General features: G+C 36.2%; 1 protein-coding gene across 1 annotated transcript in view; it reads left to right on the forward strand.

The window, feature by feature from the left end:
- LOC306876874 (low-density lipoprotein receptor-related protein 2-like) overlaps positions 1-18,341 on the forward strand; it is a gene marked incomplete at its 5' end in the record, with an annotated part of 108,373 nt that overhangs the window by 74,296 nt on the left and 15,736 nt on the right. Inside the window, 10 exons of the mRNA XM_079428315.1 lie at positions 3,811-4,012; positions 5,742-6,037; positions 6,974-7,640; positions 8,746-8,916; positions 10,351-10,574; positions 12,477-12,654; positions 12,782-12,978; positions 14,115-14,360; positions 14,508-14,636; positions 17,299-17,418. Coding sequence (XP_079284441.1) covers positions 3,811-4,012; positions 5,742-6,037; positions 6,974-7,640; positions 8,746-8,916; positions 10,351-10,574; positions 12,477-12,654; positions 12,782-12,978; positions 14,115-14,360; positions 14,508-14,636; positions 17,299-17,418 — 2,430 coding nt within the window. The remainder of the gene's footprint in view (positions 1-3,810; positions 4,013-5,741; positions 6,038-6,973; positions 7,641-8,745; positions 8,917-10,350; positions 10,575-12,476; positions 12,655-12,781; positions 12,979-14,114; positions 14,361-14,507; positions 14,637-17,298; positions 17,419-18,341) is intronic.

The raw sequence follows: 18,341 nt of genomic DNA on the forward strand, positions 1-18,341 counted from the left end.
GTCTCCCAGGTTTTCTTTTGCCAGGTGGTGTCCATCGTAAGGCGATTTTTGTGATGCGGTCCTGTTCCATTCTCAACACATGTCCCAGCCATCTCAGACGTCTATGCGTAATCTCCTTAATCATACTCCAACTTCCCGTTTTCTCATACAGTTCAGTGTTGGAGATCTTATTAGGCCAAAAAATTGGGCATATTCGTCGGAGGCATCCATTATGGAACACTTCCATTCTCCTCATGTCTGTTTTGACAGCTTGCCAGCTCTCAGAACCATACAGCAGAACGGATTTTACATTGCTGTTATATAGGAGCATCTTTGTTTTAAGCCTTTCCAAGTCTTGTTTCAATATCTTTAGATGCCCCGCTGTCCTTACTGATAAGACTGCCCAGATAGGTGAAATCTTCCACAAACTCAAGTGGTTCATCATTAACAGGTATGGGTGCTGTGGGGACGGAGTTGACACACATCACTTGTGTTTTGGAAGTATTGGCACTGAGCCCAACTTGTCTAGCAAAGTTGTTCAGCCTATCAGTCTTAACCTGCAATGTCGTACTGGTTGGTTGATAGGAGAGCAAGATCGTCAGCGAAGTCAAGATCTTCCAGCTGGGAAAACAGAGTCCACTGGATGCCTCTGAGTCTGTCTGCTGTGGCGTTGGTTGTAATCCAGTCTATGGCGACCAGGAAGAGGATAGGGGAGATAATGCACCCCTGTCTCACTCCGGACTGTACGGGAAACCACTCAGAGAGGTCGTTTTCCGTGATGACACTACACTCAAAATGTTCATAGAATGTTTTTATGATTGAGATGATCTTTGATGGTATTCCATAGGAGTGCAGTATCTTCCAGAGGGTGTTTCGGTGGACACTGTCGAAGGCCTTCCTGAAGTCCACGAAACTGATGTAAAGGGGTGTATTCCATTCCAAACATTGCTCTATGATGTTACGCAGAGCAAAAATCTCGTCCATACATCCTCTTCCCTTCCTAAAGCCTGCTTGCTCCTGTCTAATCCTGGTGTCAATGGCTGTTACCGCTTTTCAGGGTTTGGATTGCAACTTTAACCTCAACAGAGTCAGGGGGGTTGGTGTTGATTTCCAGGATATCGTTAGTTGTTGTAATGTTGGCTAATTGTTCTGGCTCAGGGAGGTTGAGCACTTTGTAGAAGTGTTGAACCCATCTGGCTGCTTATTCACTCTCTGATGTACATATGTTGCCATTCTTATCCATAACATGGGTAGCTTGGTTTGTACATTTGCCACAGAGTCGCTTTGTGATTTTGTACACTATGCCCAGCTTTCCATAGGCTGCAGCTTTCTCGGCTTCACTTGCCAGATGTTCAACAAAGACCCTTTTGTCTCTCCTAGCACTCCTCTTCACTTCTCTGTCCTTGTTTTTATAGGACATTTTGGTTTTCTCGAGGAGTCGTTGGGACTTGGACTTCAGCATCTTAGCCTTCAGCTGCTTCCTCTCTTCAACTTTCTGCCATGTGCTAGCTGATATCCATTCGTTGGCCCCTTTCTGTTTAAAGCCCAGGATCTTTTGGGCTGTTTCAGAGTATAATATGTTCTTGGTAGCATTCCATTTGCTGTTTATGGTGGGTTCTTCTTCAATTTCAGAGGAGGTTTCTGTCATGCTGAAACAGTTTCTAAGTTCCAAAACAAATTCCTTGTTTTCCTTTGGATACTGGAGTTTTGCAATGTCCAGTTTCTTCTGCCAATGGCCTTGTCGGAATGACTTCTTCAACTGGTGGTTGCTATAGGCATCTGCTCCCCAGTAAGCTCTAACATCTTGCAGTGACCTGCGCCATTTACCATTAATGATGATGTGGTCGATTTGGTTGATGTCCTACCATCAGGTGACTGCCATGTGAGCTTGTGGATGTTCTTGTGTGGGAAGATGGTACCTCCGATGACCAGGTTGTTGTTCGTGCAGAAATCAACAAGGCGTTCACGGTTGTTTCTTTCACCACATCCATATCTGCCCATTGCCTCAAACATGGTTCGGACGTTCCATGCTCCAATGCGGATCTTGGTTTTAGGACCTAGTAGGCCCTCTTTCGCACTCCTGACTTCCTTTCGGATTTCATCAGAGGTGGTCATACTGCCATCCAAAGAGTTTGGGTGGCCAGGGTCTACTATGGGCCTGATGTCGGTAGGATTGCTCATTGTAGTTTCTGTAATAGTTTTTATAATAGTTTATAATAGTAATAATAATAGTTTTTTTACGTGGTGGCGTTGTTAGCACCACGCAGAACCCCCAACGTGGAGGACCAGGTGCTGCCTTTCGTCTCCTCACCCAAGACCAATATTGTGTGGTTGAACCTGCCAGGAGCCATAGGCTCCCTCCAGCCTAGCTCTCGGGATCATAGAAGCACGCAAGCCTCTCCACCTCGACAAGGTCACACCATAGCTGATGTCGTGGCCTGGAAGTCGTGGCCTAATGGTTAGAGAGTCGGACTCGTAATCCAAAGGTTGCGGGTTCGAGTCTCGGGCCGGCAGGGATTGTAGGTGGGGGGAGTGAATGTCCAGCGCTCTCTCCACCCTCAATACCACGACTGAGGTGTCCTTGAGCAAGGCACCAAACCCCCAACTGCTCCCCGGGCGCTGCAGCATAAATGGCTCACTGCTCCGGGTGTGTGTTCACGGTGTGTGTTCACTGCTGTGTGTGTGCACTTTGGATGGGATAAATGCAGAGCACGAATTCCGAGTATGGGTCACCATACTTGGCTCTATGTCACTTCACTGATCAGTACCTTAATGGAGTACTCAGTTGAACTAACAAGTTTGTCTAAAAAATGTCCATAGGAGAAGTAAAAACAGACACAAATTAGATAACTGTTGACGTACACTTGGAATATAGAGCTGTAAGTAGAATGTGGATAGCATAGTTTAGATAATGTGAAAGAATTTGCTGAAGTTCGTATTGAGATTTGGGTTTTGTTTTCACTAAACCTTGATGTTAACATGTTGTTCAACAACATGTTGCATAAAAATGCATAGTCTACACAAATAGTTGGTAAAGTTGTCAATTTTTATTCAGTCTGCTCATTTTTATGTTTTACTTTTCATTCTTTAGAAAATATTTTATATTTATATTATACTTTTTATAAAAATAAAAATTAATATTTTAAATTATTTATAAATTCACTCATAATTTAATATTTTTAATATTTGTTTTCATAAATTATTAAAATGTATTTAATAATTGAATCAGTATGTATTATTTTATTAAATAATGAACACAATTATGTAATGTAGTCTACATAAAATTATTATTTAATATAGTCTATTATTTAGTGTATTTAATATTATGAAAATATATTAAATAATTTGTTAAACAATTCATATTTAATATTTTTTAAATAATTAAATTATAATTTTTTTGTAATTTAGTTTTTTGATATTGTCTACATAGTAATATAATTATATAATATAGTGAGACTGTATTAAATATGAATTAATTTAATCTCACTCTCACTTCCTCAGACATATTGGAGAAACTTTTTCAGTGAACTTGTCACAGTCCATTATTCTGTTCTTTTCTGCATAAAGGATGCATTCGAATCTGTTCAAAACAAGGTATCTTATGAGACAGCAGCAAATCCACTTCTGTTTGGAACAGCTTTCACGCTGGAAGTCTATGATGCCTTAAAGTGCTGTCTAGGTAGGCAGCTTACAGGGTTTTGCAACAGAACCGTAATGGAATTCACAGTCACACAGTTTTGCACAAATATATTATGCTGGGTTGAACATAAATGTTGTGCCAAAATGTGTCAATTTTAAATTCTGTGCTCTTGTTTTGTCTCACACACACAGCAAACCGTACCTGTTCTCCTCAGGAGTTCATCTGTATAAATAGCAGGCCTCCTCAGAGGAAGTGTATCCCACGGGACTGGGTGTGTGACGGAGACGCAGATTGTTCGGATGCATATGATGAGCACCAGAACTGCACTCGCAGATCCTGCTCTGCCAACGAATTCACCTGCAACAACGGCCTCTGCATCCGCAGCTCCTACAGGTTAGAATTATATTTAGAGCAAAAAAGTTTGCAGATGCATTGTTTTTTATGGCTGGTACTGATTTTTGTGTGTGTGTGTGTGTGTGTGTTTCATAACTGATATGCAGAACCTTTTTTTTTTTTTACATTATAATAAAATGTAAAGACATAAACATTGTGAATTATTTTTATTATTATTAATAACATTAATAATTTATTATTATTATAAACATAGAAAATGCATTGTATAATTTCAACTGTAATTTTTTAAATAGTTAAAAATATTTTTTTTATAATTTGTTTTATGAAATAGGGTGAAATTACAATAATAATAATGATAACAATAATAAATGCATTATATTATTTGTGCATTGTATATATTGTATATGCATGCAATATGCATTGCATGGGTATATATATATATATACACAGTATATATGCATTAAATATATTTAATTTAGTTTTTATTTAGTTTTATTTATTATTTAATGAAAGCAGGTGAAATGTGATAATAATAATAATAATAATTATTATTATTATAAATATAGAAAATGCATTGTATGATTTAAATTGTAAATTTTAAATAGTTTTTAAAATAATTTTAATAATTTTTATTGATGAAATAGGGTCAAATTGCATAATAATAATAATAATAATAATAATAATAACAAAATTAAATGCATTATATATTTTTTTATTTTTTTATTTAGTCATTTAGCAGATGCTTTTATCCAAAGCGACTTACAAATGAGGACATAAGAAGCAATCAAAACCAACAAAAGAGCAACAACGTGCAAGTGCTATTATAAGTCTTGGTTAGCCTAACGCAGTACAGATAATTATTAGTATTATTATTTATTTATTTTTTAAATAAAAAGACATATAGATCAAATAAAATTAGAATAGAGAGTGCTAGAGTTAGAGGGTCAAGTAAAGATGGAACAGATGAGTTTTTAGCCGTTTCTTGAAGATGGGTAAGGATTCAGCTGCTCGGATTGAGTTGGGCAGGTCATTCCACCAGATGGGAACAGTTAATGAAAAAGTCAGTGAAAGTGTTTTTGTGCGTCTTTTTGGGCACAATAATGCGTAAGTCTGAAGTAAAGAATTTAGGTAAAGGGGTGCAGAGCCAGTGGTGGTTCTGTAGGCAAACATTAATGCCTTGAATTTAATGCGAGCAGCTATTGGTAGCCAGTGCAAATTGATGAACAGAGGCGTGACGTGCGTTCTTTTCGGCTCATTAAAGATTAATCTTGCAGCGGCATTTTGGATTAATTGTAGAGGTTTAATAGAATTGGCTGGAAGACCTGCCAAGAGAGCATTGCAATAGTCAAGTCTGGACAGCAAGTTCCGAGAGAAAGGGCCTGATCTTCTTAATATTTTAAATTTTAATTTGTGCATTGTATATATTGTATAATGCATTGTATTAAATATAATACATTTTTATTTAGTTTTATTTATTTTGAATGAATGAGGGTGAAATTTGATGATAATAATAATAATAATGCATTATATTGTATTATATAATAATAATAATGTATTATATAATGTATTATATTGTATTATTTTAATTGTAATTCATTTATTTTTCCATTTTTATTTGTGAAAGACAGCACCACTTTTTATATGTTCATAACTTTATAAATAAAATTATAAATTAATTTGCAGTGTTTTTACAAAACTTGGTGATTGATTCCAATGAAAAAGGGCAATTTCTCCCATAATTCCCTGCTGTGTGTGTTGTGTCTGTTAGGTGTGACCGTCGTAATGATTGTGGAGACAGCAGTGATGAGCAGGGCTGCACCTATCAGCCGTGCCAACAGCATCAGTTCACCTGTCAGAACGGCCGCTGCGTCTCGCTGGATTTCGTCTGTGACGGGGACAACGACTGCGGGGATGAATCCGACGAGCTGGATCACCTGTGCAGGACTCCAGCGCCCACCTGCCCTCCCGGAAACTTCCGGTGTGACAACGGAAACTGCATACCTCTCAGTGAGGTGTGTGACCGGAACGACGACTGCAACGACAACAGTGATGAGAAAGGCTGTGGTAAGCACTGCATCATGTGATCACTTGTGATTACATTTTTTATTTTTTTGTCTAGGGGATCTTGATATGTTGTGGCCTGTATTTGTACTTTGGTGCTGTACTTAAGTGTGTTTTTCAAGTATTCTTGGATGTAATTTTGCTATACATGTATATTTGTGTCTCATTTTTATGTGTAAACATGCAATGCATGCAAATAATGACAAAATACCCTCTTTACGAGCAATTTATTTATAAATCCATTGGAATTTTTAACAAAAGTAAAGTCATTTGCATCATTGCATGGTGGAATTTAATCATCATTGAAGCTTAATAACTCAGATATCACCACCAAGTCAAACACTGTCATTTATAGAAATGTAAATGTGAACACTAGTAGAGGACATGAGGCCATCTGTAAGGTTATGTCCATAAAGTGTGAGGAAAGGTGTTTTATAATGAAATTATTGCATTACTGAGTATTTTTTTCTTTCTTGCAAGTGATGTGACTGATAAATCAGGGTTATTATAGCTAACAAAAAAAAAAACACCTAAGTAAAAAAAATTACAAATTAAATAAACTTAATATAAATTAAATATAAAATAAAAATTGATTTTTCATAGTTGACATGTTAACAAAGTTAACAGGTTAGCCAATTTGTGTAAAATATGCCAGTGTTATTTTACTAACATTAAGATAATATTATAGTTTTTATAAATATTTAGAATTTTAGAATTTTTTTATTTTCATATTTCTGTTTTCATTTTAATTTTAGTTAAAGTTATAGTTTATAGTTATAACTTTGTCATGTTTTGTTGTGACATTTTTATAACTTATTTGTTTAAAAAAATCTGTGTAGATATATATATATATTAATGGGCAGCTTTACAAAACACGTCATTGCCCTGAACTCAGGATGAACAGAGAATCTAAATTATTTGTCTGTTTTATTGTCTCAGGCATCAATGAGTGCACAGACCCATCCATGCACCACTGTGACCACAACTGCACCGACACTCCCACCAGCTTCATCTGCACCTGTCGCCACGGTTACCGCCTCATGTCCGACAACAAAACGTGCGACGATGTGGACGAGTGTTCGGTCACGCCCAGCGTGTGCAGCCAGGTGTGCGAGAACACAATGGGCTCGTACGTGTGCAAGTGCTCACCAGGCTTCCTCCGTGAACCCGACGGACGCAGCTGCAGGCAAAACAGCAACATCAGCCCCTACCTGATCTTCAGCAACCGCTACTATCTGCGCAACCTGTCGACGGACGGCGAGGCCTACTCACTCATTCTGCAGGGCCTCACCAGCGTGGTGGCGCTGGACTTCGATCGGGTGGACAGACGCTTGTACTGGATCGATGTGAGCCGGAGGGTGTTGGAGCGGATGTTCTTTAACGGGACGGGACGAGAGGTGGTGGTCAATGGGATTTTGCATGGCGAGGGCCTGGCGGTGGACTGGGTCGGGAGGAAGCTGTACTGGGTCGACAGCTTTCTTGACTGCATGAAGGTGTCGGAGCTGGACGGCCGGTTTGTGAGGAAGTTAGCAGAACACTGTGTGGATGCTAATAACACATACTGCTTTGAGAATCCCAGAGCCATTGTTCTGCATCCAAAGTTTGGGTGAGTTTTCAGACCTGTAAAGCCCAAAACACACTGCATGATTTTCGGCTGTCTCAGACAAAAGTTTGGCATCGTGAGTCAATCGTGCCGATTTTTGTGATCGTGGCTCCTATCGTGTCGTACAGTGAGAGAGGTTCAAAGATGGCTGTTGTCACAGTTTTACGACTAAAGATAGTCTACGATACAGCATGATCATCGCACAGTGTGTTTGCTGCTACGATCCACGTTCACTGACCAACCAATAAAAATGCGACATGAAATTTTATGGACGATCGTTTCATGAACCTAGGAGAGGAGGTAATTCTGACTTTGCTATGACAATCTGGCGCTTCCGAATCAGTTTAAGTATTTGCTATTGACTGTTTAAATGCGGAATTTGGGGCATTGTGTGTGTAAATGTTTGTGTGTGCACGTGTGTGTGTGTGTGTGAGAGAGAGAGAGTCACAGCACAGCGTCGTTTGTGTGTGTGTGTGCTCGCGTGTGTGAGAGAGGGAGAAACGGTCACACAATCGCGGCTTGTGTGCAAACATACGAGCTTCATCACTGTGTCTGTCATGCGACTCTGTTCCCATTTCGGGCTTGAACTGATGGTAAAACTAAGGACATTATTAACCGTCTTTACATTTATTTTGAAAGCTGAAGCTCGCGATTATGGAAAGGGGCGTTACACTTCCGACTCATGCTTGTGGTGTTCTGCCAATCACAATGCACTGTGCCAGTTGGCCAATCAGAGCAGACTGCGCTTGTCGGAAGGAGGAGCTTTGTAGAAAACGAAGCACTTGAGAGAGGCGGGGCATAGAGGACTTACAATAATGTACAGTATTTCAAAATAATGTGTTTTTTGAACATATTCTGTTACACCAAATACACAAAATAATAATCTTTAAAAAAGCATCATATGACCCCTTTAAATTGTAATAAAATTTCACAATATTACTGTTTTTACTGGATTTTTGGTCGAGTAATTGCAGCCTTGGTGAGCAAAAGAGCTTGTAAAACTGTAAAAGGCCAAACTTTTAAACAGTAGTGTACAGTATGTGGCCTTTACATTGCTGAAATCTGTTTTAGCTTCTATTTTTTTATATCAGATGTCATCTTTGTGCAGATATGTGTACTGGACTGACTGGGGAGACAAAGCCTTCATTGGACGTGTCGGGATGGATGGGAATAACAAGTCGGCCATCATCACTACTAAGATCGAGTGGCCCAACGGTCTCACTATTGACTACACCAATGACAAGCTTTACTGGTCTGATGCTCACCTCAACTACATCGAGTAAGGCTACCTGTCATCGAGAGCACAATATTTAATTACTGCAAGTTTATGTAATTAAATATGGTATGTCGTATATGATTTATGAATTAAATTAATCACAAATGATCAATATTAGATTTGGTTGTTGTATCACAAGCTGGTTTCAAACATCTTTTTTAAAATGCTATGTCAAGGAAATGATAAATCATGCAGGTTTTTCTATTTCAAATTGATGTTTTATAATTTCAAACATTAAAAGAAATCCAAAGTTTGATTTTAAGGACATGTTTATATACTTTTGTACAAATAATAGAGAATAATGGTAAGATATTATAATTGCAAACAATGAATGCATTTCAAACACTGAATGTTTCCTTAAAAGTCAAACACTGAGCCATTTCTTGAAATTAAAATAAATATTTATACTATATTCTTATTATATATTTAATGAATTATTATTAGCATTTTTAGCATTTATTTATTTTATTGTATGAATAATAAGAAACAATTATTAGAACCACTAATATTTATTTTAATTTCAAACATTGAACAACTTCTTTGATTTTACTTTCACATGAAAAATACAGAATAATCTTAAGAATGTTATAAATTCATATTATTTTTTAATTGCAAACACTGAGTGAATTTCACACATTAAATACCTTCTTAAAATCAAGCACTGAAATATGTTCAATGTTTGAAATTAATTTAAATATTCAGAATATTCTCACAGTCATTGTCTATAAATTTTTTGTTGTTTATACGGCATGGTTAGCATTTCATAATTTGCATTTGTGACCCTGGACCACAAAAGCAGTCATAAGTAGCACGGGTATATTTGTAGCAATAGCCAACAATACATTGTATGGGCCAAAAAAATGGGTCGATATTTCTTTTATGCCAAAAACCATTAGGAAACTAAGTGAAGATCATGTTCCTTGAAGATATTTTGTAAATTTCCTACCGTAAATGTCAAAACTTCATTTTTGATCAGTAATATGCATTGCTAAGAACTTCATTTAGACAACTTTAAAGGCAGTTTTTCCGATATTTTGATATTTTTGCACCCTCAGATTCCAGATTTTCAAATCTTAAACCAAATATTGTCCTATCCTAACAAACCATACATCAATGGAAAGCTTATTTATTCAGATCTCAATATCAAAAAATTGACCCTTATGACTGGTTCTGTGGTCCATGGTCATATTTATCCTTCTCTAATGAATATGATGTAAATAAATTTATCAATTTGATTAAATTAATCACATTTATCATTATATGCTGACAAATCCCACAAATGAAGATTTGGTCGTGCATCATTCAAACTGTTTTTCAACATTGTTTTTTCCATTTTACGATGCTGTGTCTTGACTAATTATGCAGGTTGTTTAGCTGCATTATTTTTTGCACAAAATGAGCATGTTAAACATTATTAAAATGGATGTGTCTCCTCAGATTCTCTGATCTGGAGGGGAATCACAGGCACACTGTGTACGACGGCGTCCTGCCGCATCCTTTCGCAATCACCGTGTTCGAGGAAAGCGTGTACTGGACGGACTGGAACACGCGCACGGTGGAGAAGGGTAACAAATACAACGGCTCTGGACGGGAAGCGCTCGTCAACACCACCCACCGACCGTTCGACATCCACGTGTGCCATCCCTACCGCCAGCCCATAGGTGAGCCCAGGACAGCGTAACTCGAGCGGGACGCTCAGTATATCACGTCAGATTGCTATCACTTCCTTTAAACGTCCACCGAGGCACTTAAGGGTCTCTGCCAATATTTACACAGTCCGACACAATGTCGCCAGTCTCTGCTCGCCTGTCTTTTCTCGGACACAGGAAAGACTAAACTCTTTATCATTGCTGTAATGGCCAGGACAGGGAGCTTAAACTCTTTATCTGTGGCTTTCTTTAGAAAGAGGAGCTACACCTACATGATATGGAGCCACATCCTGGTTCTTTGTAAGAGGATATAGTCTGACTCAGTAGTTTTCAACTGACTACACAATTTACTTTGAGCAACAACAACGACTCAATTCAATACCGCACGTTTACCAAAATAAATAAAGCTGTGCCAAATGTAATGTATGGATTTTATTCAACATTTGAAATTAAATAAATATTAATTTAGCGTTTTCTTAACATTTTTCTCTATTATTTGCTAAAAAGTTCAATGTTCTTAGATTTTAACATTGAGATTAAATCTATATGAAGTTAGAATAAATTTATAATATTCTTACAATTATTCCTATGATTATATGCTTAATTATTTCTTGCATTTATTTTAGTATTTTTGCATTTATTTATTATTCTTATCATGTTTTTGTTTTTGAATATAAGAACAATTTACTTAAGATTACCCCTATTATTCCTTCAAAGGTGTTGAATAATAGGGGTAATCATAAGAGAAATTGGTATTTATAATATTATTGTTGTTATTATTTTAATTACAAACATTGAATACATTTTAAACATTAAATAAACTTCAGTGTTCGAATTTTTTTTTTACAAATAATCATAAGATTATAAAAATATTAAATAATATTTATTTTAATTGCTAAAGGGGGACGTGGTGTGTGGTACAGTACAGTGACCCATACTCTGAATTTGTGCTCTGCATTTAACCCATCCAAGTGTACACTCAGTAGTGAACATACACCCGGAGCAGTGGGCAACCAATGCTGCGGCGCCCGGGGAGCAGTTGGGGGTCGGTGCCTTGCTCAAGGGTCTCACCTCAGTCGTGGTATTGAGGGTGGAGAGAGTGTTGGTTATTCACTCCCCCCACCTACAATCCCTGCCGGACCTGAGACTCGAACCCACAACCTTCAGGTTACAAGTCCAACTCTCTATCCATTAGGCCACGACTGCCCCCATATCAAATTTTTCCTTAAAAATTTAAACACTGAAATATTTAAAAATTAATATAAGGTTATTCTTTTTTTATTATTGCTTATAATTCTCTGTTAATATCATAATTAAATAAAATGTCTTTAAAATCAAATAGTAGAATTTAATGTGTGAAATTAAAATAAATTTTATTTTATAATATTCTTAGAATTATTATTGTGATTATATGTTTAGCTATTTATTATTTTCAATTATTTTAGCATTTATTTATTATTCTTATTATGTGTTATACTTATTTATGTTTTATGCTTTTATACTAATAATAGGTAATAATTGAAGAAAAAAACATTGAATACATTTTGAAGTTAGATTTTAGAGACTTTTAAATTTACCTTATTTTAAATGTACTTTTATAAGAATAATATAGAACATTCTTAAAATGAAATATAAATATAAATTAATATTTTTATTGCGAACAATAAATGAATTCCCTAGAAAACAAATAAATGTTTTCAGTATTTGAATTAAAATAAATATTCAAAATATTCATCTATTACTTTTAAGTTGATAGTTATGATATGATTATGATTAGTTGCATTTTATTATTTGCATTTATGTGTGCATAATTCAGGACAGATTCAGAACAGACCTGAAACTTTTTTGTGTGTGTGTGTGTGTGTGTGTGATTCACTAGCAGACTCTCACTCACACTATATCTTTCCCCTGTAGTGACGAATCCCTGTGCGGTCAATAACGGAGGCTGTTCTCACCTGTGTCTTCTGCGAGCCGGAGGTCAGAGTTTCACCTGCGAGTGTCCTGATCACTTCCTTACTGTACAGATAGGGGGCGTTGCACGCTGCCTGCCCATGTGCTCCAGCACACAGTACAGATGCGCAGACAATGAACGGTTAGTGTCTCCATGCACACTCAGTTGCAAAGCCTACAGAGCTGCCTTGCTGTATACTACCTACATAGACAGCTGCCTTATGAGCAAGCATCCTAACTGAAACTGAACCCTGTATTTGCTCCTAAAGCTGTATCCCTATCTGGTGGAAGTGTGACGGTCAGCGGGACTGCAGAGACGGTTCGGATGAACCCTCCACGTGTCCCGTCCGTCACTGCAGACTGGGCCAGTTCCAGTGTAATGATGGAAACTGCACCAGCCCACACTTCCTGTGTAACTCTAATCAGGACTGTCCCGATGGGTCGGATGAGGACACTGTGCTGTGTGGTATGGAAAAAAACTATCATATCATATCACATCATATCATATATATCATTTCAGTATCTGCAGTGATGTTGGTGATGTGGACTAGTGGTTAAAAATCTGGGTATGAAGAAAAGTTGTAGGTTTGAACCCCATAATAAAATGTTGTAATATACAGCAGTATTTAAAAAAAAAAAACATCATTTTATTATATGAAAGGAAAACATGCCAAAATAAAAGACTTTGATGATCAGTTTTGAATGATGATGCCAGTGTTATTTATGCACTATTAAATTATTTTGAAGTTTTTGTATTTTCAGTTTTCATTTCAATTTTAGTTTAAGAAAATGTGCTTTTGTCTCTTTTTTTTTAAACCTGCTTAAGCTTTAATTTATTTTTAGTTGTATTTTTTGCACTAAGGCAACATTTCTGATTTTACATTTAAGATTTTCAAGTTTAAATTTTATAATGTAATATTTATATCTTATTTAATATTTATATTTTAATTCGAACATTTCATTTTTCATTAAAAACGGAGATGTATTGATTATATTGTTTATTATTTTTTATTAGCTTTTTTGTTTTCATTTTAAGTTTTAGTGATTTTATGTTATTTTTCATTGCTTTAATATTTCTGTATAGCTTTAATTTTAATACTTGACCTTAAATTTAGTTTTTCTGTGTAATATTTATATTTATTTCATTTCTAACATTTAATATTTATTTAAAAATCAAACACAAGTACTCTTCAGATAGTATTATAGTTTTTATTCATATTTTTAATCACTTCTTATTTTTATATTTTCCATTTTCTTTTCTTTTTTGTTTAAGATTTAGTGCGTTGGTTGTGTTTTTGTCTTGTAGTAGTTTTAGTTTTTTTTATAGTTTTATTCATTTTTATTTCTGTTATAGTTATTTTAGCAAATCAGGTTAAGTAAATTAAAATTAAAATGTTGCCTCGGCAACTAGCTGAAATAAAAAAAGTGTATTATTTTATTTCAGTTAACGTTTATTTTATTTTTATGTTTTTTTAATGGTTTTATTTTAGTTACAGTTTTAGTTTTAGTGAACTATAATAACCCTGCTATTCTGATATTTACTTTTGATTAAACTTTTGCCATGTATTCGGAAATGCATCTTCCTCTCCTTCTGCACTTCAGCCACGCATCAGTGTGAGTCTCATCAGTGGCAGTGTGCCAATAAGCGCTGCATCTCTGAAGCCTGGCAGTGCGACGAGGAGAACGACTGTGGCGACGGATCTGACGAGGATCCCGCTCACTGCTCCAGCAGGACCTGCAGACCCGGACAGTTCAAGTGCAGGAACGGCCGCTGCATCCCACAGAGCTGGAAGTGTGACGTGGACGATGACTGTGGCGACAACTCCGACGAGCCCATCGACGAATGCAGTGAGCTGCCCACTCATTACTGCAGCGTTATAATGCATTTGTTTTGCTTAAAATTAGAGGAAGAAAATGTTATGCAGTAAGTGACCTTAAATCTCCTTTCTTAGTATTGTTCGTTGTTGTTAATCATCTGTGGGATGTTGTTTGCAGTGGGTCCGGCGTACAGATGTGACAATCACACAGAGTTTGACTGCAGCACAAACTACCGCTGCGTTCCTCTGTGGGCCGTGTGCAACGGACACAACGACTGCAGGGACAACAGCGATGAACAAAACTGTGGTGAGACATCAGACAACACGCGACTGAAAACATGACTGCAAATGTACATATTTATGTACATCAAAATGTATATATTTATTAATAAAGTAGTAATATTAAAATTATTAAAAAATAAAATTTAAAAATGTAAAATTACTATGAAAAAGTATTACATGACAGAAAACAATTTATTACATGACAGAAAATTTATTACATGACAGAAAACAATATTCTTGTTTACAACTGAAAATGTAGATATTTATTAATAAAAAAAATAAAATAACAGCAAAAGTATTAGAATGATGAAAAATGTTTAATTACTATACAAAAATGCCATTTTTATTCAGAAACAGATATTAAATATTAGATATAAAAATTATTTTAATCTAGTTTTCTAATAAACCTGGCATTATATATTTTGAATATTGCTGGCTCTGAGATTAATTGCTTTGGATAAAAGCTTGTGCTAAATGTAAATATAAATTAAAATATAAAATAAAAATGTAAGAATTATTCAAAGCTTGACTCAGTGTAACTGTTTTTATTCACACAGCAATGCGTACAACACAAAAATGTAGATATTTATTAAAAAGAGTAAAGTTATATTAGAATTAATAATACTGAATAAAAATACATTAAAAAGGACAAATTGTTTGAAAAAAAATGAATAAAAAGGGTAAATCAGTATAGTGATTTGTTGAAAATAGACTGCAAAAAAATCTATTTTTTCCATGTCCGGCTGTTAGCTTTGTATATTAACATAAAAAAAATGTTTTTCATGTTGTCATTTTTTATTAAGAATTAAATATATGCAATACTCACCTTTTAAAATCCAATCAACAACCGATAGAATCAAATCCCATGCTACATTTTTTGTTCTTGTTCGATAAGCTGTTTCACTCAAAAAAAAATGCCACAAACTGGATGGAGTTTCCATTCCATGCTGGCTTTAACAGAAATGACTAACATTTACTACCATCTTTAAATTTCTGTCAAATTCAGTAAAATGAGTCTGTAGTGCTCCCATTACCACTGGTGTTGTATAAAGCTGTTGTGTGTGTGATGGATTGAAATCATGAGGAGTTACTCGTCCTCTCACACTCCAGCGCCACATTAGTGAGTGTTAGTTCAGTCTGTCTGTGATGGACGGGCCCTCAGTGACCCCACCTCCTATCTGGGGCCACACCACTGATTTATGTGTGTGTTAGGTATGTCTGTGTCAGGCACCAGTGTGTGTGTGTGTGTGTGTGCAGTTGTGATTATTGTTTCAGTAAGGGTCGAGAGGTTTTACTGTAATATTACTGGTCTATTGTCAGTAATCTGACCAGTATACAGTAAACACACGTAGCCCCGGTTCTCCCGGGTTTTATCAGCTCCCTCTCGCTCCATTAGTGCCATCCTGCACAGAGAGGAGAGATCGCCCTAATCTGACTGTAAGAATGTGCCGCCCGGGTCAGGTGGGGCACCGCTGAGTGTGCTTTTTCATCTCCTCCTCTTCTTTCCTTTCCTCTGTCCATAATAATGTACATATTTTATGCCTCAGTACTTCCTCTAATTTTCTCAATCCTCTTAATTTTCTTCTCCTCTTGTCTCATTTCACCTCACTTTGTCTCCTTTTCTCCTCTCATTGTCTCTTCTCATTGCACTTATTCTGCTCTCTTATTTTTTCCTCTTCAATCATCTCATTTTACCTATTCTTGTCTCCTTTCATTCACTCATGAACTTTTTTCACCCTCATCTCATTATATCTCACCTTTTCTCCTTCTCATCTCAGCACTTTTCAAGTTTTCTTGTTTTTTCTTTTCTTCTCATCTATTTTTGAACTCTGCATTCATTTCTAAGGCCTTAAAAAGTCTTACTTACCCTTCCACAAATTAAATCAGAGCAGAAAGTCTTAAATTCATTAAGTCATGGCACTAAATGTTGCATTGCACTGCAGTATTTTGTATACCAATACCTAATATTTAAATCAAGATTCATACTTGAGATGCAAAATATGAAGTCTGAGAAATGTAACAAATTGAAGTGCATTTATGCTTAAAACAAGAACAAATATCTGCCAGTAGGATACATAAACCTGTTTTCCCTTTGAAAAGGTTATTTTTCTGACCGTATTGGCAGATATTTGTTTTTAAACTCATTTGTATTAAAACTCATTTTGATTTAATATCCCCTTTCATTTATTCTTTAAACTTTCTTTACTTGGTCTTATAAAGGTCTTCACAAATCCTGCAGAAACCCTGTCTTGTCTCACGTCGTCTCTTCTATTATTTTTGTCTCATCTTTTCCCTTTTCCTCCTCTTATACTTTTCATCTCTTCTTGTTTCTTTTCTTGTCTTCTCTATTCTAAACTCCTCTGATTTACATCTTTCCTTTCTTCTCATCACATCTCACTCTCTTTTCTCCTTCTGTTCTTTTGTCATCTCACCTGTCCTCATCTCCTCTCTTCTTTCTAAGTTTCCTATTTTTTTCTCCTTTCCTCTCATCTCCTCTCTTCATAGTTATCAGTATCTCTTTATTAAAGCACATGCTGTTAGGTGTTAAATAAGCTCTTATTTATCAGTCTTCTAATGTACTGGTATTTTATGTCAGAGAGACTGAGACAGAGGTCTGTGTGTCTGTCTCTTCACTTCCGCTCTGTTTAACGTTAGCTTGTGTGTGTGTGTCTGTGTTGTGTTTGCAGAGGAGTTGACCTGTGAGCCGGTGGGTGATTTCCGCTGTGATAACCACCAGTGCATCCCCCTGCGCTGGCGCTGCGATGGAGACAATGACTGCGGCGACGGATCTGACGAACGCAGCTGCTGTGAGTAACACCAATGACCTCTAGGGTTCAGTCAGTTCAATATAAAAACGCAACAAACCAGAGAGATACTTAAGCAATAGTCATTATTTACTCACCTTTGTGTGGTTCAATGGAATAAAACTTTTAATGAAAGTGAATGTGGACTAGGGCTATCAAGCTGGGTCGCTGGGGTATATTTGTAGCAATAGCCAAAAATATATTGTATGGGTCAAAATTATAAATTTTTATTTTATGCCAAAAATCATTAGGACATTAAGTAAGGATCATGTTCCATTCCAGATTTTCAAATAGCTGTATTTTGGCCAAATACTGACCTATCCTAACAAACCAGACATCTTATTTATTCAACTTTCAGATTATATATAAATCTCAATTTCGAAAAATGTACCCATATGACTGGTTTTGTGGTCCAGGGTCACATATGGTGCCTTTAACGCTTGTGACATGTATGAAGCAATGATACATACAGGGCTAGATAGTCTATGAATATTGACTTAATGGGATAGTTCACCCAAAAATGAAAATTCTGTCATTATTAACTCGCCCTCAAATTGTTCCAAACCTGTATGCATTTCTTTCTTCTGCTGAACACAAAAGATATTTGGAAGAATGTGGGCAACCAAACAGTTTCTTGTCTCCATTGACTTTCATAGTAAGTCAATGGGGTCCAGCAACTATTTGGTTACCAGCACTCTTCAAAACATCTTCTTTCTATGTTCAACAGAAGAAAGAAACTCATACAGGTTTTGAGAATTGTCATTTTTGGGTGAACTATTTCTTAACATTTTGATTTACTCATTACATAAAACTTTTGTATGGCTTCTGAAGACTTGGAAAACAATATGTGACCCTGGACCACAAAACCAGTCATAAGTAACACAGGTCTATTTGTAGCAATATTTTGTCATTTTCCTACCGTAAAT

This window comes from Barbus barbus (genome assembly GCF_936440315.1).
Source record: "Barbus barbus genome assembly, chromosome: 11".
Lineage (NCBI taxonomy): Eukaryota > Metazoa > Chordata > Actinopteri > Cypriniformes > Cyprinidae > Barbus > Barbus barbus.